This window comes from Equus przewalskii, chromosome 17 (assembly GCF_037783145.1).
Source record: "Equus przewalskii isolate Varuska chromosome 17, EquPr2, whole genome shotgun sequence".
In the NCBI taxonomy this organism is placed as follows: domain Eukaryota; kingdom Metazoa; phylum Chordata; class Mammalia; order Perissodactyla; family Equidae; genus Equus; species Equus przewalskii.
This window is the reverse complement of record NC_091847.1, coordinates 60,140,947-60,167,114: the sequence shown is the minus strand read 5'-3', so window position 1 is coordinate 60,167,114 and position 26,168 is coordinate 60,140,947. Positions and strand designations below refer to the sequence as shown.

Here is a 26,168-nt window from a genome sequence, read left to right as displayed (position 1 = left end):
TTCATTATCCCCAGAAATTTCTCCTATGCCTCTTTCTGGTCAGTACTGTCACCCCTGGTCCCCCTCCCCCAAGCCACTTTCTCAGGTGACCACTGTTCTGATTTCTCTCACCAAAGGTGATTCTGAGATACTCATGAGGATAGTCTCTTAGTCATAACATGAGAAACAGTGCTCTTAGGTACTTTTCATCTCTTATTTGGCTTTCATTTTAGACGGTGGAGTACCTGGAAATATTCTATGTCATGTGGGCTCTCTCATTTTCTGATTGATTCAGATTGAAAATCATGAAACTTGTATGATGTCTTAGCATATTGACAACCTCTCTGTGGAATAATCGTATTTAAATATATGTAAACATTTAGAATCAGGTAGTCTGTGCATATTACATGAGCTTATGAATGGTACAAGTAAGTTTAATGGCACCATGAAACCAACTTTTTTTGTTATGCCTTTTTTTTTTTTTTGAGGAAGATTCCCCCTGAGCTGACATCTGTTGCTAATCTTTCTCTTTTTGCTTAAAGAAGATTCGACCTGAGCTAACATCTGTGCCAGTCTTCCTCTGTTTTGTATGTGGGTCGCTGCCATAGCGTGGCCACTGGCAAGTGGTATAGGTCTGTGCCCAGGAACCTAACCCGGGCCACTCAAGCAGAGCGTTACTGAACTCAACCACTAGTCCATGGGGCTGACCCCCTGTTATGCTTTTTTAATGCTAAACTTATCATTCAAAAATCTCTGTATTTAAAGTTGAGAAGTTTTAATTTTTTATTAAATTGTGAGTGATCAATTGAATTTAAAATATGAATTATCATAGTAGTTAAAAATCAAAACATCAGTATAAAAGCTCCTTAATTATAAAGGTCAGTGATTACAGAATTAGTATACTATTTTGGATGTTTGCTCAGAGAACACGTAAATCTTAGAGTCCTTAATTTAGGAGTCGAAGTTATTGGTTAAGTGGTTTTAGCCAGGTTGTTAGGAAGATAGTATTTCTTTAGCATTTTAGGAATTTTGAGGTTTTGTCTCTAGTATTCATGAAACTAACATAGTTATTAGTACTTAGTTTTTAGATGCCACCTTTAAATTGTTTGATGTTGGTGTTCTCTTTCTTTTCATTAAATGTTTTTTTAATTTGAAAAATAAGTGTTTTTTAAAAAAATGGTAGGTAAAAATCACCCATAATTCTATTCCTTAAAATAATTTAAAATAGTCAAATGCTTTCTTGCTCCAGTTTTCTCCACCACAAAACCCCTATCCCCAAATAGTCACTAGTGTTAATCACTAGTAAATGTCCTTTCCGATCTTATTAATGCTTATGAGATGGCATAAAAAGTCAGAAGTAATAGCTTTGTCAGCACTTTAGATTTTTGGAAATCGCTGTTAGTTACATTGGAAGTATAATTTAATGTCTCTATTGTGGATTAAAGAAATATATTTAATAAAATAATCTGCTTTGTGAAGTTCAATTTTATTGTTGGATTTGATATAGTAAGAGATACTTTTCCAGGAAGATTTGGGTACTTAAAGTGGTAGGAAAGGATGTAGGTAAGTTTCTTCCATCCATTTCCAGTTTGAGAACCAGTTTTTATTGTTGATAATAAGTCATTTTTAATTGACTTTTGGTATTTGATTGACTTATTTTTGCTGTTATTGATCAAATTAAGATTAACATGGTTCCATTTCTTTTTTTTTTGCGCATAGCTATAATAAGCGTATTAATGACATAAGAGAATGCAAAGAGGCAGCTGTGTCACATGCGTAAGTAGTTTTGTCTTATCTATAGTACTGTTAATCAAGAAGAATTCCTTTCTTAAAGTGTTATTTGTTGAAGTAAATGCAAATTAATGATGTGCAAGGTGTGGTAATTGAAGTAGGGGACTTTCAATCAATGAAAATAAGTATATAATCTCAGTATCTAGTAATCTTGGAGTTAGTACAGACAAGTGTTAAATATTTTCGAAGTGTTGATAAAAACGCTTAAGGAAGTATCATACAAAGGAGTTTTATTTTAGATAGCATTCATGTTTCTTACTGCTACTGTGCTCCCCTGCCAGTACTTTGCAGATTCTGATTATTTTTGTACTACTTCATGAAAATTGACATATCTTCACACTCTTCCAAATGGGATTTACTTTATAAATTATGTTAATCCCACACCTCTCCCAAATTTTAGCAAATATATTTGATTAATAAATAAATTAGAAATTAGTGTATTTAAGATCTTTGAACTTTTGAATTTTCTTATGAAATAATTATAATTTGATATTTCATTTTAATTGGTATGTATATGGTATGCTTGTGTAGAATATTTTCTCCAATGAGCCTAGGTAATGCAGTGACAACCTTATCTGATCCATCGGTATTTCTATAAAGCAGAGAGAACACAAGTGCTGTTATCGTAGATGAAAATATAAAACTACAAGAAGTTTTAGAATTTAGGTTTAGGCTGTAGCATGGATATTGGGAATTTAAATTGTCTTTTTTCCTTGCTGTCTGTGCTGTATCATTTTCTCATGTATTTTTTTTTCTCTTGAATGAAGTGCTTATATTTCTAAAAAATCGTTTTCTGATACAGATAACATACTTTGGAATGTGTTAGAATTCCTTTCCTGACCTACACAAATGCATATGATTATCAATCACTTCTTCATAAGATAGACCCTATTGTGGGTATATAGCTATCTTTTATGAAGTTTTAAAAGTAACGCATTTTTATTCCCTTTATTATATAAAATAATTATAAATAGTAAGAACTTGTAATTGCTTGTAAATTTCTTATACTTGGTTTTTTGTCATATGCGTTGTGTATGTGTGTATGGCCATTTATTTTTTGCACCTATTAAATTTTAAAACTTTCTTGGAGCAGTGTATATTTTGCATAGTATGAGGAGTTGGAATACTTAGAACATTCTGTAATTTTTTTCCCCGTGGTAATATGTGAGACTAAGTTCTTTTTAATTTCCATTTTATTTTAAAAATACGTGGGATTTTTAAATATTAAGGTTATCCTTTCCTTGCCTCATCGTTCTGTTTTTGACAAGACTGCCAAATAGATCTCATCCCAGTATGTTTATTGAATATAGCTCTTGTTTAGTCAGTTTTGTGTATTTAATAGGAATATATTTAATAAACAAGGGTATGGATAATCAGATATTTATTAAATTATATTTAGTGATTTCTATGTGGAGGGGACAAAAATTTATATAGTAGGACAGTGCTTGCTTTCAAGGATTTCGCAGTCTGGTTTATAAAGTGCTAGGCTATATGATACTAAAATTGTAGAAGTTATTCAGAAATAGACATCTGGATGTTGAGAAATGCTTCTTGATGGATTGGTCTTAAAATTTGGGTAGGATTTTGATAGGTGGAGAATAACAGAATAAACACAGTCACAAAAGCAGCACAACAAAGGCAAGGGTAAATGTAAGATTGGAAAGTTGTTAAATGACAAACACAGAGATGACACTTCTCAGGGCTTCTGCTTTCTAAGAAAACTTTGGAAGTTGAGCCTGAAATGATGTTCTTTAATTGCCAGTAGTAATTTCAGTAGAAACGGATAAACTGTAATGGTATCTTTTCCTATAGTGGTTCAATGCACAGAGAAAGACGCAAGTTTTTAAGGTCTGCACTGAAAGAATTGGCTACTGTTCTGTCTGATCAACCTGGCTTGCTAGGTCCCAAGGTAATTGATTTAATTATTTCAACTACAAGTGTGCCATATTAAACTTTAAAAACAGTTTCTTACCTCTGAGTGAGGTTTTACTAAAGTTGGAGTGAGGGACTATATAAAAGGGTTTTATATTTAGCTGAGAGTGATTTTGCTGACTTGACACTCGTCCATCACACTTCCTGCATTTTCCTTGCTTCTTATGTGCATGTTTTCCTTCATACATATGTCCAAGTTCTCTTCTGTCCTCTCATTTCTATCTTTTGAACTTGATGTTATCACTTCTTGCCAATGACTTTTCACTTGGAGAAAGATTATGAATAGGTTTTCTTTTTCTTAATCTTTGCATGAGAGTAAGCAATGTTATTTTTTTTTTAATTAGGCACTTTTTGTTTTTATGGCATTATCCTTTGCCCGTGATGAAATTATCTGGCTACTTCGTCATGCAGATAACATGCCAAAGAAGAGTGCAGATGACTTTATAGATAAGTAAGTTAGCAATATTTAAAATGTATTTTGACTTATGGGCTATGGAATTTGGGGACTTTGAAGTAAAATTATTTTGAAAAGCTTTTTTTTGGGCTTTTCATGTTTGTCATAATAGAGGAATATTTGTAATCTATCATTAGATGATATGAATTAGAATGCAAAGTCAACTTTAGCTTAAAATGAGGGCTTTTAATATTTTCTCTCCAGTACCCTAGGTTGTCATAAAGTTCTTATTTCTTTCCTTGTATACCCAGTAATATTTCCATTGGAATTCACTTTTCAAAATGATATACCACACAATTTAAATAAGAATCCTAACAGTAGAGTTGCAACCGAGTGTGTCATTTGAAATGTCTTTCTTTCATTTTAGTCCACAGTCCCTCAATAGGAGTTAAATAAATGAAGCAGAGAAATAAGAGCATACAGGGAAATCTTGTTTCTTTCTAATCCTATTTCATTTGTGATTTTTTTAAATGATGAATTTGAGATGTTCTAATTTTATTTTCATTTGGATTTTCCTCTATCAGCTTTTTAGTCTTAGCTTTCTTTTTTCTTTCCGTGATTTCTTTATTCATATGAAATAATTTTAAAAGAAAGTAATCAACATTAAATATTTGACAGTGCTTTTTCTAAGAGAAAAACTTCTTGTAGTAATATCAAAGTCATTTCATATTTTCCTTGATAGCAATGGACTTATTTTTTGAAATATGTTTCTTGAATTTTTAAAAAAGGCACATTGCTGAATTGATATTTTACATGGAAGAGCTTAGAGCACATGTCAGGAAATATGGGCCTGTGATGCAGAGGTATTACGTGCAGTACCTGTCTGGCTTTGATGCTGTTGTCCTCAATGAACTTGTGCAGGTAAAAACTCTCTCATGTTCTTCTCCCTTCCCTCCTTTCTAGTGACTGATTTGTTTGCTCAGTAAGCATTTATAAAATATAATCTTGCCCCAAGTGGCAGAGATACAAACAGAGATAAATTATGGCCATGTCTTGTCAAGGGGATCATCTTATAGAGGGGAAAAAACATTTTGTTGTAGTCCCGTGTGGTAGGTGTTAGGCTTATGTGTGGACGAAGCTCAGAGTGAACACAATGCAGGGAATGATTCTTTGTCTTGGGGGTGGGGGTACAGTAACCAAATTATAGAGGGCCTTAGTCATAAATCACTTTTACTAGTTAGAAAGATCACTCGGGCTCAGTGTGGACAGTGGATTGCTGCAGGCCAAGGGTGGAGGCAGAGATCAGAATTACTGCGGTGGGCTGCTGAGAACCTGGGAGAGCCTGAACTTGGACAGAGGCTGTGGAGATAAAAAAGAGATGATGGAGACATTATAATTGACAATTAAGTATTAGAGGAAAATAGAAGATAAATCTTTTTGCAAGTGTGTCAGAGGTTGGCCAGTAAAAGAAAAATTTATCTAGATGTCCTCATTTAATGTCTTAATTTTATTTTCAATTTGGATATTCATCTTTGGAGTTTTAGTCTTAGCATTTTTTTTTACTTTCCATAATGTCTTTATTCAGTCTTTTTCATCTTAATGTAAATTTATTTTATTTTTACGCCAAATAAACTGAGTGTAAGGACAATAGTATGTTATTTGCTTCATTTTATAAAATCACAGATGTCTAAAAACTAGTATAAAGGAAGAACAGCACAAATTTTCTTTATATTAAGACTACTCTAAAACTGCTGGTTTTCCAGAGAAACAACATACTTTGAAATTCTAATTTCTTTCAAACCTACCTAAAAATACAAACATGGATAGAAAAATTGTTCATGTAATTGTTTACCTTGAGTTATACACAGCTTATAGGTGACTACCCTAAACTAGTTTATTTCTCCTTTTATCCACTAGATGGAGCTCAGATGCTTCTTTTCTAGAATGTCCATTAAAAAAGGGGATAGAAAGGCTGATTTTATCCCTAGAGTGTTATTGCTTTGCTGTAATTTTATTTAAAGAGTTACTGCATAACCAGATAAATCAGAGGCTGTCGGGCTATCACAGTTTAAAAAGTAAACCAGACTGCTGGTTTCATGTCATTTGCTGTGGCTAGTTGGATATTTAGTAATAAATTTTACAGACTTAAGTTATGATGTTAAAATTTTATGTCACTCTATATCTTTTGGTATTTTATTAAATACAAGCTGGATTTTAACAACGTTGAGAGAATTTCTTATTTTTTCTGAAATTATAGTAATAGTAGTAGCAGCAATAATAATACTAATATTAATGATTGGCAAACTTATTGATAGTATAATTTATACTATAATTTATAATTATACTATAAACTATACTATAATTTATAATATACGACAACTCTGAGGTTAGGTATAGTTATCATTATTTGTTGAAGAAAAAAGACCTTATGTAATTTGATCAGCATCACATAGTTCATAAGTAGTAGAGCCAGTATTTGGACTCACATCTTAACTCCAACACCTGAGCTTTTCACCTCCCTCTTCTGTTGTAAAGTATACTCATGGTGTTTTTAACCATTTGCTAGGACTTAAAATTAGAAGTAAGATTAACCTGTTAATATAGTTCATTGTAATAGGGGTTACATTTATTTATTTATTTATAAAATACACATAACATAAAAGTTGCCATTTTAATCATTCTTAAGTGTACAGTATAGTGACATTATGTACATTTACATTATTGTGTAGGTCTTAATGTTTTGAAAATTATGCAGTTTGTAAGCTAAGCATCTACGTTTTAAAAAATTTATTATTTAACATCCACTTCAGATGTATTCAAATATTCATTTTTTTGGCCAGTTTGAGAGGGATTTTTTTGGTCCTAATTTTGTTGAGGTGTAATTTACGTACAATAAAAATCACCCATTTTTGGTATGCAGTTTGAAGTTTTGCAACTCTGTACATTCATGTAACCACCATCACAGTCAAGACAGAACGTTTCCAGCACTTCAAAATTTTCTGTGCATCTTTGTAGTTGATTCCCTCTTTAGACCCCTCAAAACCATCCATCTAGTTTTTGTCACTTTTTTTCCCTTTAAAAAAATTTTCAGGGGCTGGCCCCATGCCGTAGTGGTTAAATTTGGCGCGCTGTGCTTCAGTGGCCCAGGCTTCATGGATTTGGATCCTCGGCATGGGCCTACACCACTTGTCAGCCATGCTGTGGTGGCAACCCATATGCAAAATAGAGGAAGATTGGCCTAGATGTTATCTTAGGGTGACTCTTCCTCAGCAAAAAAAATTCGTATAAATGGAAGCATACACTGTGTAATCTTTTGTTTTCGATTTGCTTCAATTAGCATAATATTTTTGAGATTCATCCATGTTATTGTGTGTATCAGCATCTCACTCCTGTTTATTGCTGAAAAATATTCCATAGTATGGATATACCAGTTTGTTTATCCATTCAGCAGTTGATGGACCACCTATGAGTTGTTTCCCAACTAGGCGTTTTTAACCTTACTATTTTTTTTTTCCCAGAATCTTTCGGTTTGCCCTGAAGATGAGTCGATCATCATGTCCTCTTTTGTCAACACTATGACTTCCCTGAGTGTAAAACAAGGTAATGAGTCTTTTAAATAAAAGCATAATGTTTTGTAATTAGGTTTTCAAATTTGACTGTTAAGAAGAGGATTTAACAATTCATTTTTATAGAATCATTTATCTTAATTTTGGACATGTTTAATCTCTTCTCTTTTGTCTTAACTTTTGTCTCTCTGAAGCAAAAGTTTCCAAAGTGAATGTGTGATGATGTTTATAAAAATCATAAGAATTATAGCATGAAATTTCTTAGTATCCAGCAGGAGGAAAAGGGACATTTTTATTTAAAAAAGAAGGGAAAAAAAAAGAGTATCTCATATCATAACAAAGGGTATAGTTGGTCCAAGCATTACATATGACAATAATGGATACCATTGGTAAAATATTTAATTTGTGCCAGGCACTTTATGTAATTACTCTCTTTTATCTGCATCATTTTTAAAAAGCTATTATTACTTTTATTTGTCAGATTTGGAAACTTAAGGCTTGAGACTTAACCTCTCAGTTATTTAAAATGATTTGTCCAAGCTCTAAGAGGTATTAATACTAGAATAGGAATTTAAGTTCAGGTCTGTCAGTCTCAAAAGTTGATGTCCTATATTTGAATGCCTCTCCATTACTTGAAGACTCCATTTCAATAGATTGATAATGATGTTTTAGTTTTATAATCTTTAAGTAAAAGCTATCAGAAACCTTGAAAATTTCTGAGTAATGAATATATTTATTTTAGTTTAATCAATCTTTATGGTTATCATGCTGAAGTAGTGAAACTACTATAAACTTCCCTGGTGATGTTTTGTTTATATAGAGTTATTTTCTGGAACTTCAGTGTGCTATCCAAAGTTTCTATTCACAGGGTTCCTCAAGCTCCTTCAAATTGACATGTAAGCAAACTGAGAATTAGGAGAGAAGTCTATGTTTTACACTTCTCTTAGCATAACTGCCTCCTTTATCACCATCTTTCTAGGATTTGAGAATTATTTTACCCATTTACTTTAATTACTTTAATAGTCTTAGCTATTAAATTTTTTTTTAAGTTGTAGTATAATACACATAACATGAAGTTTATTCTCTTACCATTTTTGAGTGTATAGTTCAGTACACTCAAAAGTATTTTCACATGGTTGTGCTGCCAATCTCCAGAACTTTTTCATCTCACAAAGCTGAAATTCTATAGCTATTAAATAAAAACTCCCCATTTTCCTTTCCTCCCAGACCCTGGCATTCACCATTCTGCTTTCTGGTTCTATGAGTTTGACTACTCTAGATATGTCTTATAAGTGGAATCATAAGTTTTTGCCTTTTTGTCACTGACTTATCTCACTTAGCATAGTGTCCTCAGGGTTCATCCATGTTCTAGCATGTGTCAGAATTTCCTTCCTTTTTAAGGCTGAAGAATGTACCATTGTGTACACACACTACATTTTGTTTATGCATTCATCTGTTGATGGATGTTTGAGTTGCTTCCCCCTTTTGGCTGTTGTCAGTAACAGTGCTGTGAACATAGGTGTACAAATATCTCTTCAAGACCCTGCTTTCACTTCTATTGTATGTATGCCCAGAGGTGGGATTGTCTTAGCACTTAAATTTTAAAATGTGATTATAGGTTTGTGAAGACATTAATTTGCTTTGTAATCTTTTTTTCTGTCGTCCTAGTTGAAGATGGGGAAGTATTTGATTTCAGAGGAATGAGATTAGATTGGTTCAGATTACAGGTAAGAATAACTTAATAGTTTTCATTGTCATTCTGGTTTGTTATTGACTACCTTAGTAAACATGAAAACATTACTTAATGTGAAGAAATATTCATTGTTGTATACCTATTGAAAAAACTTCTTTTGTGTAACTACCGTATTCTTTATCTTGTAGAGTAAATTTTTTTTGAGATTATAATTGACATAACATTATTAATTTCAGTTATACAACAAAATGATTCAATATACATATGTATTGTGAAGTGATCACCAGAATAAGTCTAGCTAATATCATCACCACACAGTTACAAATTTTATTTTTTCTTATGACAACTTTTGATTTATTCTCTTAGCAACTTTCAAATATAAATACAGTATTATTAACTATAATCAACATGCTGTACATTACATCCCTGGGACTTCAATTGGAAGTTTGTACCTTTTGACCACCTTCACCCATTTTACTCCCCTCCCACTAACGCTTCCTGCCTCTGGCAATCACCAATTTGTTGTCTGTATTTATGAGTTTAGTTTTTTGTTTGTTTGGTTTTGTGTGTCTGTTTTTTTTTTTCAGATTCATGTATAAATGAAATCCTATGTTATTTGTCTTTGTCTGAATTATTTCACTTAGCATAAATTAGCTTTCAAGATCCATCCTTATTGTTGAAAATGACAGGGTTTCCTTTTGATTTTTCAAGGCTGAATAATATTCTATTGTATACATCTACCACAGCTTCTTACCAATTCATCCCTTGATGGACACTTAGGTTGTTTCCATGTCTTGGCTGTTGTAAATAATGCCGCAGTGAACGTGGGGGTGCAGATATTGTTTTGAGTTAGTGTTTTTGTTTTCTTTGGATAAATACCCAGAATTGGAATTACTGGATTATATGGTATTTCTATTTTTAATTTTTTGAGGAACGTCCATACTGTTTTCCATAGTGGCTGCACTCATTTGCATTCCCACCAGCAGTGCACTGGGTTCCCTTTTCTCCACATCCTCTCCAACACTTGTTATTCTTATGTTTCTGATAATAGCCATTCTAAAAGGTGTAAGTTGATTATCTCATTGTGATTTTGATTCCATTTTCCTGATAATGAGTAATGTTGAGCACCTTTTCATGTACCTTTTGGCTATCTGTATGTTTTTTTGGGAAAAATATCTATTCACATCCTTTGCTCATTTTTTAATCGAAGTTTTTGCTTTTTTGCTATTGAGTTGTATATAGAAGAAACATTTTGTATTAGTTGTTAAACTTGGATAAATATATTTCTAACTTATGCCAATATAAAAGGATTTTTGAATAAAGTACATTATTATAATTTTAAAATATCCAGATATTTAAATCCCAATATCTTGATTATCCTAATTCAAATATTTAATTCTAAAGTGAAAGCACAAAATGTTTTTTTGACAAGACATTTATAATCTAGAACCAATTGATATAAATTTTAGGCTTGTGGGCCATATAGTCTGTTATGACTACCCATCTCTGCCATTGTAGCATGAGAGCAGCTGTAGACAATACATAAACAAATGGACATAACTGTGTTCCGGTAAAACTTTATTTATGAAAACAAGCAGCCAGCTCGTAGGCCATAGTTTAACATCCCCTGATCTAGTGCCAAAAGCTTCATTTTCCTGAAATGCAGAAATAAATGATATTAGAATTTTAAAGTTTTCATTTAATATATAACTCTCACACAAATAGTTTTTAAGGGCTTTTAAAATTCAAGCCTAAAATCTTTGTATATACTGTAAATTTAATGATAGAATTTAATTTGGCCGTTAAATAGTTCTAGTAATTATGATAAAGCTGTCACCCAGTGTTTAAATAACTGCATATTTTAAAAATAGGTATATTCTAAAATTATAGTAGTATGTTCTCATTATAAAAAGTCAAAGTATCCAGAGTATAAAGTCAAAGTTTACACTTTTCCCAATCTCATTCCCTAGAAGTATTCACTTTTTATAACTGGGCTATATTCTTTTAGGGGTTCAAACATGTAAATGGGATTATACTATATACTGTTTTGCAACTTAAAAAAATAAAAATTTTTTTAATTAAAAAGTGAAACTGAGCCAGCCATGATGGCTTAGTAGTTAAAGTTTGGCATGCTCCGCTTTGGCAATCTGGGTTCAGTTTCCAGGTGCAGAACCACACCACTCATTGGTCAGTGGCCATGCTGTAGCAGCAGCTCACATAAAAAAAAAGAGGAAGATTGGCAACAGATGTTAGCTCAGGGCAAATCTTCCTTAGCAAAAAAAAGTGGAACTATAAGCAGTATGTAGTTTATGTAAGAGACCTTTAGAAGAATACAGTCTCAGGAAGTACTCCTAAGCAGCAAATACTTTTCAGGTAGTCTTCTTAGTTCCCTGAGTTGCTTTTGCTTTTCTTAGGTTCTTTCCTTCTGACCTCAAAATACATAGACACTTTTCTCTCTCTTGTTCTGTGTTCTACAGCAACATAGTTTTAGAGATGAAGATTTTATAAATTAGGTCACAGTTTTAAGTAACTTGACTGAGGTTGCAGAGCTGATTGAGATCAGGGAAGAATTCTTGAACTACCACCATCCACAATTTTTTTTTCCTTTGGTGAGGAAGATTCTCTCTGAGCTAACATCTGTTGCCAATCCTGCTGTTTTTTTGCCTGGACTGTTTTGGTCTCCTGCCCTCAGTTTGTGGGAGTGCCTAAACCAATATTTGAGTTCAGAGAATTTTAGAGATTTAGGTGGATTTCAAATTTACCCTTACTAAATACTTCCAGGATTATTAAACTTACTCATTCAAAGGATTCATTTGAGAATTTTAGCTTTGTTCAGTCATATGGCAGAATATAAAGCATTTGCATGAGCATTGAGAATGTAGAACTAATATATCTCTGGGTGAGATTTTTTACTTTTATAAGATATTTTTGAGAATATCACCTGCTGTCTGTCAGATACTTTCACGAAGTCAGTTCTTGCTTGAATGAGATTCCTAGGGCTGCCATAACAAAGTACCACAAGCTGTGTGGCTTAAACAACAGAAACTTATTGTCTCACAGTTCTGGAGGCTAGAAGTCCAAAATCAAGGTGTCACCTGAGTTGGTTCCTTCTGAGGGCTGTGAGGTAGAATCTGTTCCATGCCTTTTCCCCAGCTTCTAGCGATTTGCTGGCAGTCTTTGGTGTTCTTAGCTTATAGACAAATCACTCTAATTGCATTCTCCCTGTCTCTCTTCACATAGTCTTCCTTGTGTGTGTCTCTGTCCAAATTTCTCCTTTTTATAAGGACACCAGTCATACTGGACCTCATTTTACTTTGATTACCTGTGTAAAGACCCTGTTTACAAATAAGGTCATAGTCTGAGGTATTGAGGACTGTGACTTCAACATATCTTTTTGGGGGACACTTCAACCCATACTGTTGTTCTTAACCATGATTGGGACATACAGTCACTTGGCCCCTTTCTACTGCATAATAGACTTTTATTTTCTGGTGACAGTAGGACAAAGCATACCAAGGAAGGAAAGAATGGGGCATACAGGTAGTCGAGAGAAGTCTGGGCTAGGAAAAGAGGGCAAAAGTGCAAGGTGGGAAGCAATGTCCAGAATCTAGGAGGTTTGCATAGATGATGAAGAGCAGGTCAACAGGGAAGTTTCCAAGCCTACAGACTTCTAGACCATAGGTTACAAGAGACAAAATATTGAGAGCAGTATTATATAATCTGTAGAAGAGTATGGATCCTGTTTTGAGGATTTTATAAATTTGGCTATGGAGACAAGGCATAAAAGATATGAAAAATTAAATATCAGTTGAAAATCTAAAAGATTAAGTTAAAAGATGCCACTGACAGTATGATTATCAGTTACTTACAGTATTCTCAGAAGGGAGAAAGCCTTTTCCCAAGTTGGAATTGCTGGTAGTGGCTTTATAGAGAAAGCAACATTTTACCTGGACATTGAACGACGGGTAGAATTTGAATAGGAAAATAGCCTACACAGGAAAAGGGCAAACAGTGAGGCAAGGGCAAGTAAAGTGAGTTTTTAGTATAAAGTATTACTACAAGAAGGAGCAAATCTTCACAAGAGATACAAATGATCTGATTTTGATCATATCCATATCTCCCTCTCTCTCTCCCTCCCTCCCCCTCCCTCCCTCCCTCCCTCCGCCCCCCCCCCCCCCAACATCTGTGCCAGTCTTCCTCTGTTTTGTATCTGGGACGCCACCTTAGCATGGCCTCACGAGCAATGTGTACGTCCTTGCCTGGGATCCAAACCCATGAACCCCACCTCACCGAAGCGAAGTGCACAAACTTTGTCCCTACGCTACTGGGCCAGCCCCACTATCCACTTTTTAATGATTCAATATAATCTAACACTCCCTGAATCAACATGTGCAATACTTACTTTCATCTAATTGTTTCCTAGGTACCTGTTCTCTCAAACTAGTTTGAAAACTTCTTTTGGGAGGGTCAACATAACAGTTCATGGTTTTATAATTTTGATATTGTAACTTCACTTCCTTTGGGATTCGTGATGGATAACTCATATATTCTATTTTATGGACAGTAGTATTTCAATTTATTTTTTTAAAGAAATTCTTGATGGGAATTTCAAGTTTGGGTCACTATAGACAATTTTTAAAAGATGATGTTACTGATAGAGTGTCACAGTAAACTTTATATGTTTTCAGTAGCAGGTATTTTTTCCTGTAGAATGACGAGGCTGAAGTCACTGGTCTCTGCCTGAACTGCTTTTCTTCCTGTTGCGCTTCTACAGGCCTATACCAGTGTCTCCAAGGCTTCACTCAGCCTTGGCGATCACAGAGAACTTGGAAAGATGATGAATACAATAATTTTTCATACAAAAATGGTAGATTCTTTGGTGGAAATGTTGGTGGAAACATCAGATCTCTCTATATTTTGGTATGTTGTAATTTTCTTCAAATCAGAATTCTAAATTTTTAGTATTCAAAGATATGTTTCTTGATTGCCTTTATGTTACTGTAGTCCTTAACCCAGTTCAAGAATTGACTCTTAAGAATAAAGGGAATAGTGGACAACTTGCCAACAAAAAGAAGTTTAACAAATTGAGATTTTATGTTTTATTTTTAATTTTCTGTCAGAACAACTCTTACTTATGTGAATTTATTTTTTACACCTTTTTTGAAGAGGTGAAATACACTCACTTCAGATTGCCTTAGGACGCTTTTTTGCATGATTAGGCTGAGGGGAAAGAAGTGTGGATCAAGACCAAATAGAACAAATGTTGGAAATTAAATACCAAGTAATGTCACTCTGCAATATTAAATTAGATGTTAATATGATGATGTGGTGACTGCCCTCTCCATTGTGCCCCACTCACTTTTGCTTTTATCATGCCCTCTTTTCTTTATACTTAGTAGTTTATAACTTTTCCCCCTCTCCTTCTCCCCACATAATGTGGTCCTTGAAGGAAGATCCTGTTTCTGTTTCCTTAGTGTCTAACATAGTAAGTACTTAATAAATGTTTGAATGAATAAGTGAACTTGATTTTGATCAGATTAATAAACAGTGGAGCCAGGATTCAAATTCAAGTATTCTGGCTCCAAAGCTGTACAATATCAACTCTATTTCTGCTCCTTGGCCTTTGCTCCTTTAGGGAAGCTGATCAGAATAACCTAGTATGTCCCCTTATTTCTAAAACTCTGAGATAATCTCAGTGGATAGTGCTAGTTTCCGTCTACTGAATAGAGATCATTATGAAAAGCTTCTCATTGCTTTTATTTTGGAAAATAACACAATCCACACTGATTTTGGCAGTTTGTTTTAGGATGGCTTTAGTTAGCAGTATTGCAGAAGAAATCCGAATCACCAGACAGGGCAAGCATAAGGGATCTCTTAAAGGAATTTATGAAACACAACACATGACATGTCAAATTTGCAGGAATTTTAAAGATTATTTGAAACCCTGTACTGTTCTCTGACCCAGAGGCTACCTTGGAAAGACAAAGGAACATTATATGGTTAGATATTTTTGAGCTACAGAAAGGTTCCTATTGTGATAGAAGGATATAGCAATTAGAAAGTCCTCTTCCTTTTCTTGGAAATAAAAGCAGTTTGAGTAATGTTTAAAATTTGCAATTTTCGGTCATATTTAATTAATTTTTATCCATATTTTCTCATAGCCACCTTCTTATTTTGTCTGCAAAATTCTGTTTGTCTTATTATTCCAAGATGTACTATATTTTATTGCCTCACATTATTTTAGATTTAATCTCTCTTAAGTTCAGAAGTAATTTAAAATTAATGGTGTGTCTTTGAATTGGCAGTGTGTTTCTTTCTTAGTAGGACATAAAATAATGATGTTTCTTGCAATTGATTGTGACTTAGCTTTGATGAAATTTGATGATGTAAGATTTGAATGTCACATACTCATATGCCATAGATATGGTTTATTTTGTTTTTATTTTAAAATTTGTTAATATTATAAAAATATTTTTATTACTCCAGAATGATTATTGATGTGTAAGAGGTACTCTTTGGAAAAATAACTATTCTCTTCTTAAGGGAATAAGTGCTACCAGTTGGTAACTTTCATTCAGTTAAATTAACTGTAAGGTCCTGTATCATAAAATTTTAATTTTAACTATAAAAATTGTGATTCTAATTTTTAATTTGTTTCCTTGTGTAGTTTTTATAGTCGTGCTTTTGAGAAGATGTTTCAACAGTGTTTGGAGTTACCATCTCAGTCAAGATACTCAATTGCATTTCCACTACTTTGCACTCATTTTATGAGTTGCACTCATGAACTGTGTCCAGAAGAGGTAATTTCAGAGTATTACTGTGATTCATATGGTATGCAGAATAAACTAGACCAAACATGTAGCTGACTAAATGTTTACAAAGTCATAATTATCTAATCTAACTTCCCACCTAATGCATCCTTATGCAGAATCAGAAGAATGCTTGAATAGATATGTGATATAGATATAATATATTTGGATAGATAAACATACATACATTTTTATAAGAACATAGCATAAAGGTACTTGGAATTAACTTTATTAAAATAAATCGTGGGCCAGGTACTAATGTTTATGGTAAAGTTATATACAGTAATTGATTTTGTATGCTTACTGTAAGTCTGAAACTATCATTGAAGACTTGAAAATTGAGTGTACAGATTACTGACCAAACATAACCATGTCAAAGAAGAATTTCATGACTTGTTAATATAGTAGATATAGTAAACAGAATTAAAATTTGTCAGTATTTATTTGAGTCTTCTCTCTTTTTTTGTAGTGAGTCTGACTAAGGATTTGTCAGTTTTGTTTATCTCCTTAGAGAACCAGCTCTTTGTTTCATTGATTCTTTCTACAGTCTTTTTTGTTTCAATTTCATTTATTTCTGCTCTAATTTTTATTAATTCTCTTCTTCTACTGGCTTTGGGCTTTGTTCTTCTTTTTCTAATTCTGTTAGGTGTAGTTTGAGATTGCTTATTTGAGATTTTTCCTGTTTGTTAAGGTGAGCCTGTACTGCAATGAATTTCCCTCTTAGGACCACTTCTGCTACATCCCATATGAGTTGTTATGGTGTGTTTTAATTTTCATTTGTCTCCAGATATTTTTTGATTTTTCCTTTAATTTCTTCAGTGATCCATTGGTTGTTCAGTAGCATGTTGTTTAGTCTCCACATCTTTGTACCTTTCCCAGCTTTTTTTTTGGTAGTTGATTTCTAGTTTCATGGCATTATGGTCGGAAAAGATGCTTGATATTATTTCAGTCTTAAATTTATTGAGACTTACCTGGTTTCCCAACATATGGTCTATCCTTAAGAATGTTCCATGTGCACTTGAGAAAAATGTGTAATCTCCTGTTTTTGGATGAAGTGTTCTATATGTATCTGTTAAATCCATCTGGTCTAGTTTTTCATTTAATTCCACAATTTCCTTGTTAACTTTCTGTCTGGATGATCTGTCCATTGTTGTAAGTGGGGTGTTGAGGTCCCCAACTATTATTGTGGTGTTGTTAATATCTCCTTTTCGGTTTGTTAATAGTTGTTTTATGTATTTGGTGCTCCTGTGTTGGGTGCATAAATATTTGTAAGTGTTATGTCTTCTTGGTGGATTGTCCCTTTTATCATTATATACTGCCCCTCTTTGTCCCATTTTATCTTTGTCCCATTTTACCCATTTTATCTTTTTTTTTCGAGGAAGATTAGTCCTGAGCTAACATCTGCCACCAATCCTCCTCTTTTTGCTGAGGAAGACTGGCCCTGAGCTAACATCCGTGCCTATCTTCCTCCACTTTATATGTGGGACACCTCCTACAGCATGGCTTGATGAGGGGTGTGGCAGTGGGTATGTCCACACCCATGATCTGAACTGGAAAACCCTGGGCTGCCAAAGTGGAACATGTGAACTTAACCGCTGTGCCGCTGGGCTGGGCCCTACCTGTTTTATCTTGAAGTCTACTTTGTCTAAATATGGCAACACCTGTTTTGTTTTGTTTGCCATTAGCTTGGAGTATTGTTGGAGCTGAGAAGTGTTTCCTGGAGGCAGCATATTGTTGGGTCTTGTTTTTTAATCCATCCCACCACTCTGTGTCTTTTGATTGGAGAGTTCAGTCCATTTACATTTAGACTGATATCGATATATGAGGTCTTAATGCTGCCATTTTAGCACTTGTTTTCTGGTTCTTCTGCATTTCTTTTGTTTCTTGTCCTGTGTATTTCAGACTACCATTTCAGTTAGGTAGTTTTTGATACTTTTTTTCTAGTTTTCTCTGTATTTATCATTTGTGTCTCTGTCCTAATTATTTGTTTAGTGGTTACCATGAGGTTTGTATAAAAAATCTTGTAGATGAGATAGTCCATTGTCTGATAGCCTCTTAATTCCTTGGACCAAGCCAATTCCATCCCTTGCCTCTTCCGCTTCTAAGTTGTTATTGTCACATATTATGCCCTCTTGTGTTGGAAGTTTGTGGTTAAAAAGACAAGATTATATTTATTTTTGGTGTTTTCCTTCTCCTTATCTTTAATGTTACATTAAATGTTGGGTAACCTGTTCTGATAGAGAGCTGCAATTTTCTGATTTCGTCTATCTATCTGTTTGCTCAGGGTCTTGTAACCCCTTTCTTTTTTTTTTTTCAGGTATGAGGGCCTTCTTGGGGATTTCTTGTAGGGGGTATCTTGTGGCAATGAACTCTGTTAGCTTTTGTTTATCTGGAAAAGGTTTTATTTCTCCATTGTATCTGAAGGATATTTTTGCTGGACAGGGTATTCTTGGCTGAAAGTTTTTGTCTTTCAGAATTTTGAATATATCATTGCACTCTCTCCTAGCCTGTAAGGTTTCTGCTGAGAAATCCGCTGAAGGCCTGATAGGGGTTCCTTTGGAAGTTATTTTCTTTCACCTTGCTGCCCTTAATATTTTTTTTGTCATTGACTTTTGCCAGCTTTACTACTATATGCCTTAGAAAAGGTCTTTTTACATTGATGCAGTTTGGAGATCTGTTGGCTTCTGTCACATGGATTGCCTGCTGCTTTCACAGATTTGGGAAGTTCTCAGCTATTATTTCTTTGAACAAGCTTTCTGCTCCATTCTCCTTCTCTTCTCCTTGTGGAATACCTATAATCCTTATGTTGCATTTCCTATTGAGTCGGATATTTCTCGGAGACTTCCTTCATTTCTTTTTAGTCTTAGTTCCTCTCCTCCTCCATCTGAAACATTTCTATATTTCTGTTCTCAAGACTGTTAATTCTTTCCTCCACAATATCAGCTCTTGTTCAAGGAGTCTAGATTTTTCTTTATCTCATCCATTGTGTTTTTCATCTCCAACATTTCTGATTGGTGGTTCTTTATAGTTTCAGTCTCTTTTGTGAAGAATTCCCTCTGTTTATTAAATTTGTTCCTGATTTCTTTGAACTGTCTTTCTGTATTTTCTTTTAACTTGTTTTTTTATGATAGCTATTTTTAATTCTCTGTCATTTAAATTATAAATTTCTAGGCCTTCAGTATTGATTTCTGGGTACTTGTCATTTTCCTTCTGGTCTGGGGATTTAATATTTTTTTTCATAGTGCTTGATGGCATGGATTTGTGCCTCCACATAGACAGACTTTGGTTGCAGTTTCTACTTGCCGCCACTAGGGGGAGGGGGCAGGACCTGTGTAATCTGAGCCCACCAGGATCCCTGTCAGCTGTGTCTGTCCCAGCCTGGTCCGCTCCTTGGGATCACAGTGGCCCTGTAGGGCCTCCCACCAAATGGGAAAGCAATCACACAGGGGCTCCAAGCTGCTGCCACCTGCTCCCACAGTCCTGCCCAGATGCCCTCCCCACTTGGGGACTGCAGTGGTACTATGGGTGTTCATGGCAGCCGGGAGCTTATTCGCCTAGACTCCAGCTCTGCCACTGTCTGGTCCTAGGTTGTACCAGCTGTTGTGTTTGATGGGCGGGACCTCCTCACTGGATCTGAGCCATAGCTGTTCCCTGGGACTGTGGTGGGACTGTGGACTCTCCCACTGGTGGAGAGAGTGATCACATGTGGGCTCAGGGCTGCTGCCACCTGCCCCGCAGTCTCACTGAGTTGCACTTCCCCTTTGGGACTGCAGCAGTACTATGGGTGTTTGAGGCAGCCAGCAGCTTGTTCGCCCATGCTCACAGCTCTGCCGCTGTCTGCTCCTAGGTCACACAAGCCTTTGTGCTTGGTGGGCGGGGCCACCTCACTGGGTCTGAGCCTAAGCCACTCCCATTGGACTCTCCCATGGATGGGGAAGCAATCACATAGGGCTCAGGGATGCCATCACCTGTTTCCACATTTGAGTCAAGGCACTTGCCAAGGCCCTTGGTGCTGCAGTGGTGCTATGAGCGCTTCAGCCGGGAGATCAGTAGCATGCGTGTACTGCACTGCCTGGGGGCTGGAGACTGCTCACCAAGCTCCGCTATCTCCTGAGGGTAGTCTATCCATCTTCAGATGTACAGCAGCACTGGTCTCTCAGGCGTCCTGATGTGTTGTGTGGATATCCTCTGTTGATCAACAAATGTCCATTCAGTTTTACTTCGGAGGAGGAGAGACAAAGGGAACAGCTCACTCTGCCACGTTGCTGATGTCCCAGATTTGCTGGTATTTGTAAGACACACACACGTAGGCATACACAGTTATTGAATGATTGAACTACACAGTAGTTTTATTGATACCAAGTATGTAAAAAATGTACTCAGTATTCCTTTTAATCTTTAAAGAAGAAATATCACTTTATGAGTGTGGTAAGAATATATATTAAAACTAAATGGTATATTTCTTTATAATTGAACTTAGTGCTAAGTCCCTTTACTTAGAACTGTAGAACTTGTAGAAAAGAAACTTACAGATAGCAGTAGCATTGTTAATATCTTTAAGCATTAGGTAACATTTGTTGCAGATTATATTCTAGCATTCCATTAGAAGCAGACTCTGAGACAGAGATTAGCCTGCAGGAAGTTTATTAGGGAGTACTTTTAGGATTAATATTTGTGAGGATATTAACACCACAAATTTTAATATAGTTACAAATTTTTTGGATTTAATAGATTTTTTCCCACAAGGTTGATACATAAGATATACTTAATTTTTTCCTCCTCATCATCCTTCCCACTAAATTACCCGTCAAGTCCTCTTAATTTTACTTGTGTAGTATCATTTCTTGAATCTATCCTCTACTTTCCATTGCTGTTGTCACTATTGTAGTTCATATTTTTAATATTCTCCATATGTACTCTTAAATAGTTCTCCTTCTTTCAATATTTCTATCTTTAAGACTAAGATACTGCCACTAGAGTGTCTCTTTCCTTCTTAAAGAACTGTCAGGGATTGTCCATTGCATTTGGAGAAAGTAAAAATTTCTCAGTCAGGCATTTAAAATCCTCAACAATTTGATCTCTACTCCCAGTGTCTCTTTTTGGCCTTTAAAAAAAATTGTGATTGAAAAATATAGGTAGAATATAAAAATGTACCATTTTAGCTATTTTTAAATGTACAGTTCAGTGGCATTAATTACCTTCACAGTGTTGTGTGACCATCACCACTATCTATTTCCAAAACTTTCATCACCCCAAGCAGAAACTCTGTAATCATTAAGCAGTAACTCCCCATCCCTTCTGTCCTTGTTATCCTCTAGTCTACTTTCTGTCTCTATGAATTTGCCTATTCTAGATAGTTCATATAAATGGAATCATACACTATTTGTCCTTTTGTACTTGGCTTATTTCACTTAGCATACTGTTTCAAGATTCATCCATGTTGTAGCATGTATCAGAACTTCCTTCTTTTGTATGGCTGAGTAATAATCCATTGTGTGTATATACTGCGTTTTGTTTATCCACTCCTCTGTTGATGGACTCTACCCTCATTCTTATCTTCTGCTTTCCACTCCTTAGTAATTATAATTAGTCCATGTTATACAAATCATACTAATTTACTTGTCTACTTTTAGGCCTCTTAAAGGCTTTTCCCTATACATAAAATTCATTTCACTGCAGCTCTACCTGTTGTACTCTTATTTCTTCTTCAGTGCTCAGCTTAAATTCGACTTCCTCCATAAAGATTTTCAGCATTTATCCAGTTAGAATTTGTCCCTCCTTTACCATATTTTCATTGCACTTTATATCATGATTATATGTCATTGTCTACTTTGTATCATTTATTTTAATGTTTTTGCCTCATTTAGTTGGTAAAGTTATGGTTCCTTAATAGGGCAAGACTGAATTCTTATCAAGTAATTACAACAGGTAATTAATAATGTGTTTATATATTTATAGAACCATAAAACTTATATGGCATTCTTCTGTTGCATTTAATTCTTGCAGTGACAACATAGGCAGTACAGCTAATTACCTTTAGTTTACAGATGAAGAAAGTCTCTAGTGGACTGATGTGTTTTTTTCTCCCTGTAGTCATGAAGCTAGTAAGTGGCAATGTTCTGTTTTTCATTTAGCTAATTTATTAAAGCCTGTTATTTTCCAGCTGTGCCTTGTTAAATCCTGTGATAAAAAGATGTGAAGATACAATTTCAACCCTTAACAAATCTCTGATCTGATGATCTGTGCTGTGGTCGAAATATGCATGGGGCACTCTGGAAGCATTGAAGGAATTCACATAAGGGTGAGGGTAGAGTAAGTTGGTGGGCATAGTTCTCAGTGCAGTCTAGCATTATAATTTTGATTTTAGCCATTTGGCGCATTTAGATCAAAAACATTATGGGAAAAGTCTCCAAAACAGCTTCTTAATGCTGAGGCCTCAGTTTGAGCTGGAATACTTAAAATGAATTTGCAGAAAGGCAGTATGTTTTGAACCAGATTTGAAATTCACACCCTGCTAGGTCAGCAGGGTCCCCAGATAGAGACAGCCAGAACTAATGGGAAACTAGTAATTGTGTTCCTCTGTCAGTACTTTTGAGTATAGAAGTAGTTCATTCATCTTTTCCAGTCTCACCGTTTAAAAATCTTCCATATGCTGTTGTTTCTCAAATTTATGTCTCCACCCTTAACTCTTCCCTTCATCTCTAGGTTTTCTCTATATCCAGCTGCAACTTAGGTATGTTTAGTCATCTGAAATGTAACATGTCCAGAATAGAACTGTTAATTCTCTGCATCTTAACCCACCCCTAACCTTGGAGCCTTTTATGTTTTTGGCTCTACCTTTATATATATCTGAACTCCTGCCTCTTCTCACTCTTGTCCAATCCACATCATATTTTGCCTGGATTTTTGTTACGTCTCCTAAATGATCTTTCTGCTTCTGCCGTTGTCCTTCTAAAGTCTGTTCTCAGCCCTGCAGCCAGAGACAGAGAGCAGCTAGATCATGGAGAGACTTGTGACATGTTAAGAAACCATAGTTGTTTTGTTTTCCAGTCTCAGAATTTCTGAGCCTCTTGAAGAGGAGTAGTGAAATCAGATCTGTATTTTAGATGTTAGTCTAGTAAGTTTGAAGCAGTGCTAATTCAGTATTCTTTTTCCAGGAAGAAGTGGCAGCAAAGGACATGTTTTATCTTTCAGGAGTCAGAATTCAGTTAAACAAAACTCTTAGATGTTTATAATTTGAAATCATTCCTTAAGTAAAGTGAACTAATATTTAACATTACCTGGCCTGGGGATCCCTTTTGATTTGGCTTCCTATTAAAGTTTTAAAGGGTATTTTAAATAAAATATGTTAATAAGGTATCATGATAGATCTAGGAATATAATTATTTTGCATGTTTAAGTATTTTTATATTCTTTTACATTTATTACAGCAGCAGAGAAATAATGTATATAATTGCTATATGTTATATAATTATGGACCATCAAGGAAGGAAAACTTTTTAAAATTTGTCTCTTTGTAAAGTATTACAAATGTATAGTACAGAATTGTACAGCATTATATACTCAACATTCCAGTTACCATTGACAAGAAAAACCTATTAAACTATTGCAACATCCCCCAAAACTAAAAAGATACAGAATCCTGTAGATACAGATGGATGGATTTGAGTGGGTGTCTACATATATATATTTATAAAGTCTCCTAAAAATTAAATACAATGTTCTTTTTTTCCCCTGTGGTGTTCAGAAAATGCATAGTCAGCTTTTTCTCTGTCCTCTGGGATAGGGAGTTTGATTTTGGGGAATCAAATGCCTTGTGAATTTGTTTGTTTTACTGACTCGATTTCTAACAGTTTTAAATATTTGAGCTTTTCTTTTCTGTTTATACACTACAAAGTTGTTTGTTGTGTCAAGATTTATATGCATATAAAATCAGGTAAGATTAGAAAACATTAAATCTGTTATTTCACATCTTCTGCTTGACATTTTAGTATTTAAGAACTGGATATAGGACATTGTGGAATTTGAATACTAAATTAATAGTTTTTCTAGTGAAGGAAAATACTGGTTCTTTAAGATTCCTTCTAATCATAGTTTACTTGTATAATCACAAAATATGTATTTCATGTCATTTGTATGCAAATGCAATATGGTAGATAAGTTCTTACAAGAGATAAAAGAAATCTATAACATTTCCCACCTCCACTACTTATTGTAGAATAGACTTTAAGCTTATTTTCCATGTTGTGTTTTAATTCAAACTACTTTCTTGTAACTTTTATTATTGTTATTGTTATTCTGCTGTAACAGCGACATCACATTGGAGATCGCAGTCTTTCCTTATGTAATATGTTTCTGGATGAAATGGCCAAACAAGCTCGAAATCTCATCACTGATATCTGCACAGAGCAGTGTACTCTTAGTGACCAGGTAATAATTTAAGTGTTTCCTTACAGATAGAAAATTTGTGTATGAAGGCAAGAAAATTAGCTATTAGCCAATTTTTTTTTATTCTCAGACTTTCAGGAAATCTCATTACCTCTTATTGTGAAGCCCTGTTAGTAGGTTTTTAAAAAATTACCGCTGTCTTTAGGATTGCTTTCTGTTTAAAATCCGACCTCTAGCTTGGCATTCAAGTCCCTTCCTGATAGCTCCAACCTACCTACTCTCCCCTGCGCTTTCTGTTCCACCACCTAATAGTACTCACAAGATTGTGAACACATCATGTCCTAACATAGTTTTGTTCTTCATAGGCCATTTTCCTTCCAGTAAAATGTTCTTTCTCATTTCCTTGTTTGCCTGATATGTTTTCACTTATCCTTTAAACTGTGGCCTTGGTATAACTTCCTCTATGAACTGTTTCTTCACAAAAGATTTACCTATTTCTGTTTTCCCCCAAGCTGGCTAGGTAAACTGTCCTCCTCACAGTAGTGCTCGCGTGGTAATTGCTACGCAGTCTGGATTCAGCTGAGGTTTGCTTCAATAGTTACTGTGCTTTCAAAGTAATGTAAAGATTTCATTTCTTTTTAAATGTAGTTGCTGCCCAAGCATTGTGCCAAAACCATTAGTCAAGCAGTGAATAAGAAGTCAAAAAAACAGACTGGTAAGAAAGGGGAACCTGAAAGGGAAAAACCAGGAGTGGAGAGCATGAGGAAAAACAGGCTGGTGGTGACCAAGTAAGCCCTCCACTTTTATTGTATCTTTTTGTTACACGTAGAAGAGGTTTTTTCATGTTTTTGTGTGGCGTTTAGTACTGAGGAAATGCTAGTAATTGTAAATTGTTCATTTCCTAGTCATTAGTTTTTTTATTTTTGTGAACTTGATTAGCCAGTTAGTGCTTATTTCATCCTAAAATACAGATTTTGAATTTTTGAAGAAAATACATGTAATAGATGATATTTGTCTTTATATACTGAATAGTGAAGGCCAAGAACCTGTCTAAAAATTTGGTGGGGGGGCACAGTATAAGCAATCGGTAATTTTCAATTTATTTAAAATCAGATATCTGAGACTTTATTTTGGTATGTTGTCATATATTAGAACATACCTAGTATCATTTTAAAATGGATGTGTCAGACTAGATGGCATTCAAGGCTGTTTGTTTGTTTGAAGGGGAGGCATAGGTGGGCAATAATGGATGAATATTTTTTTGTTTAAAGTAAATTTCATACTTCCTTGTTTCCTGCATTAAGCAAGCTATTTGCCATTTTTGTAGATAATTTTCTTCCTCCACAACAGAAGGTACAGCAGGAGTTGGAAGTGATTGTATTTATGAGTGCAGAATCAGCTCTTCCTTGGGTATTAAGTTAATATAGTCATTATCATCTGAATGTAGAAACAAATGAATGACACTGTCTTTATAAGGTTGCTCTCATATGTTAGCGATACCCTTAAAGATTTTGAACCTCGTCAGTTTAGGAGAGGAAAAAAATTGGATTCTGTAATTATTTTCTCCAAGTAAGATCTGATATGTTTATAAAATTAATTTTGTATTGCTATGATGA

The 26,168-nt window shown here is 34.7% G+C and overlaps 1 protein-coding gene across 6 annotated transcripts in view; it reads left to right on the top strand.

Moving 5' to 3' along the window:
• Nucleotides 1–26,168, top strand: part of NCKAP1 (NCK associated protein 1) — a 94,585-nt gene that overhangs the window by 40,108 nt on the left and 28,309 nt on the right. For all 6 annotated transcript variants that reach the window (XR_011528467.1, XR_011528468.1, XM_070580388.1 and 3 more), the window contains 10 exons: nucleotides 1,699–1,755; nucleotides 3,583–3,679; nucleotides 4,047–4,153; nucleotides 4,885–5,017; nucleotides 7,615–7,696; nucleotides 9,331–9,389; nucleotides 14,130–14,275; nucleotides 16,023–16,155; nucleotides 24,475–24,594; nucleotides 25,201–25,340. Coding sequence is in view for 4 of the 6 variants with exons in the window: in XM_070580388.1 (XP_070436489.1) it covers nucleotides 1,699–1,755; nucleotides 3,583–3,679; nucleotides 4,047–4,153; nucleotides 4,885–5,017; nucleotides 7,615–7,696; nucleotides 9,331–9,389; nucleotides 14,130–14,275; nucleotides 16,023–16,155; nucleotides 24,475–24,594; nucleotides 25,201–25,340 (1,074 nt within the window). In the remaining 2 variants the exon portion in view is untranslated. The remainder of the gene's footprint in view (nucleotides 1–1,698; nucleotides 1,756–3,582; nucleotides 3,680–4,046; nucleotides 4,154–4,884; nucleotides 5,018–7,614; nucleotides 7,697–9,330; nucleotides 9,390–14,129; nucleotides 14,276–16,022; nucleotides 16,156–24,474; nucleotides 24,595–25,200; nucleotides 25,341–26,168) is intronic.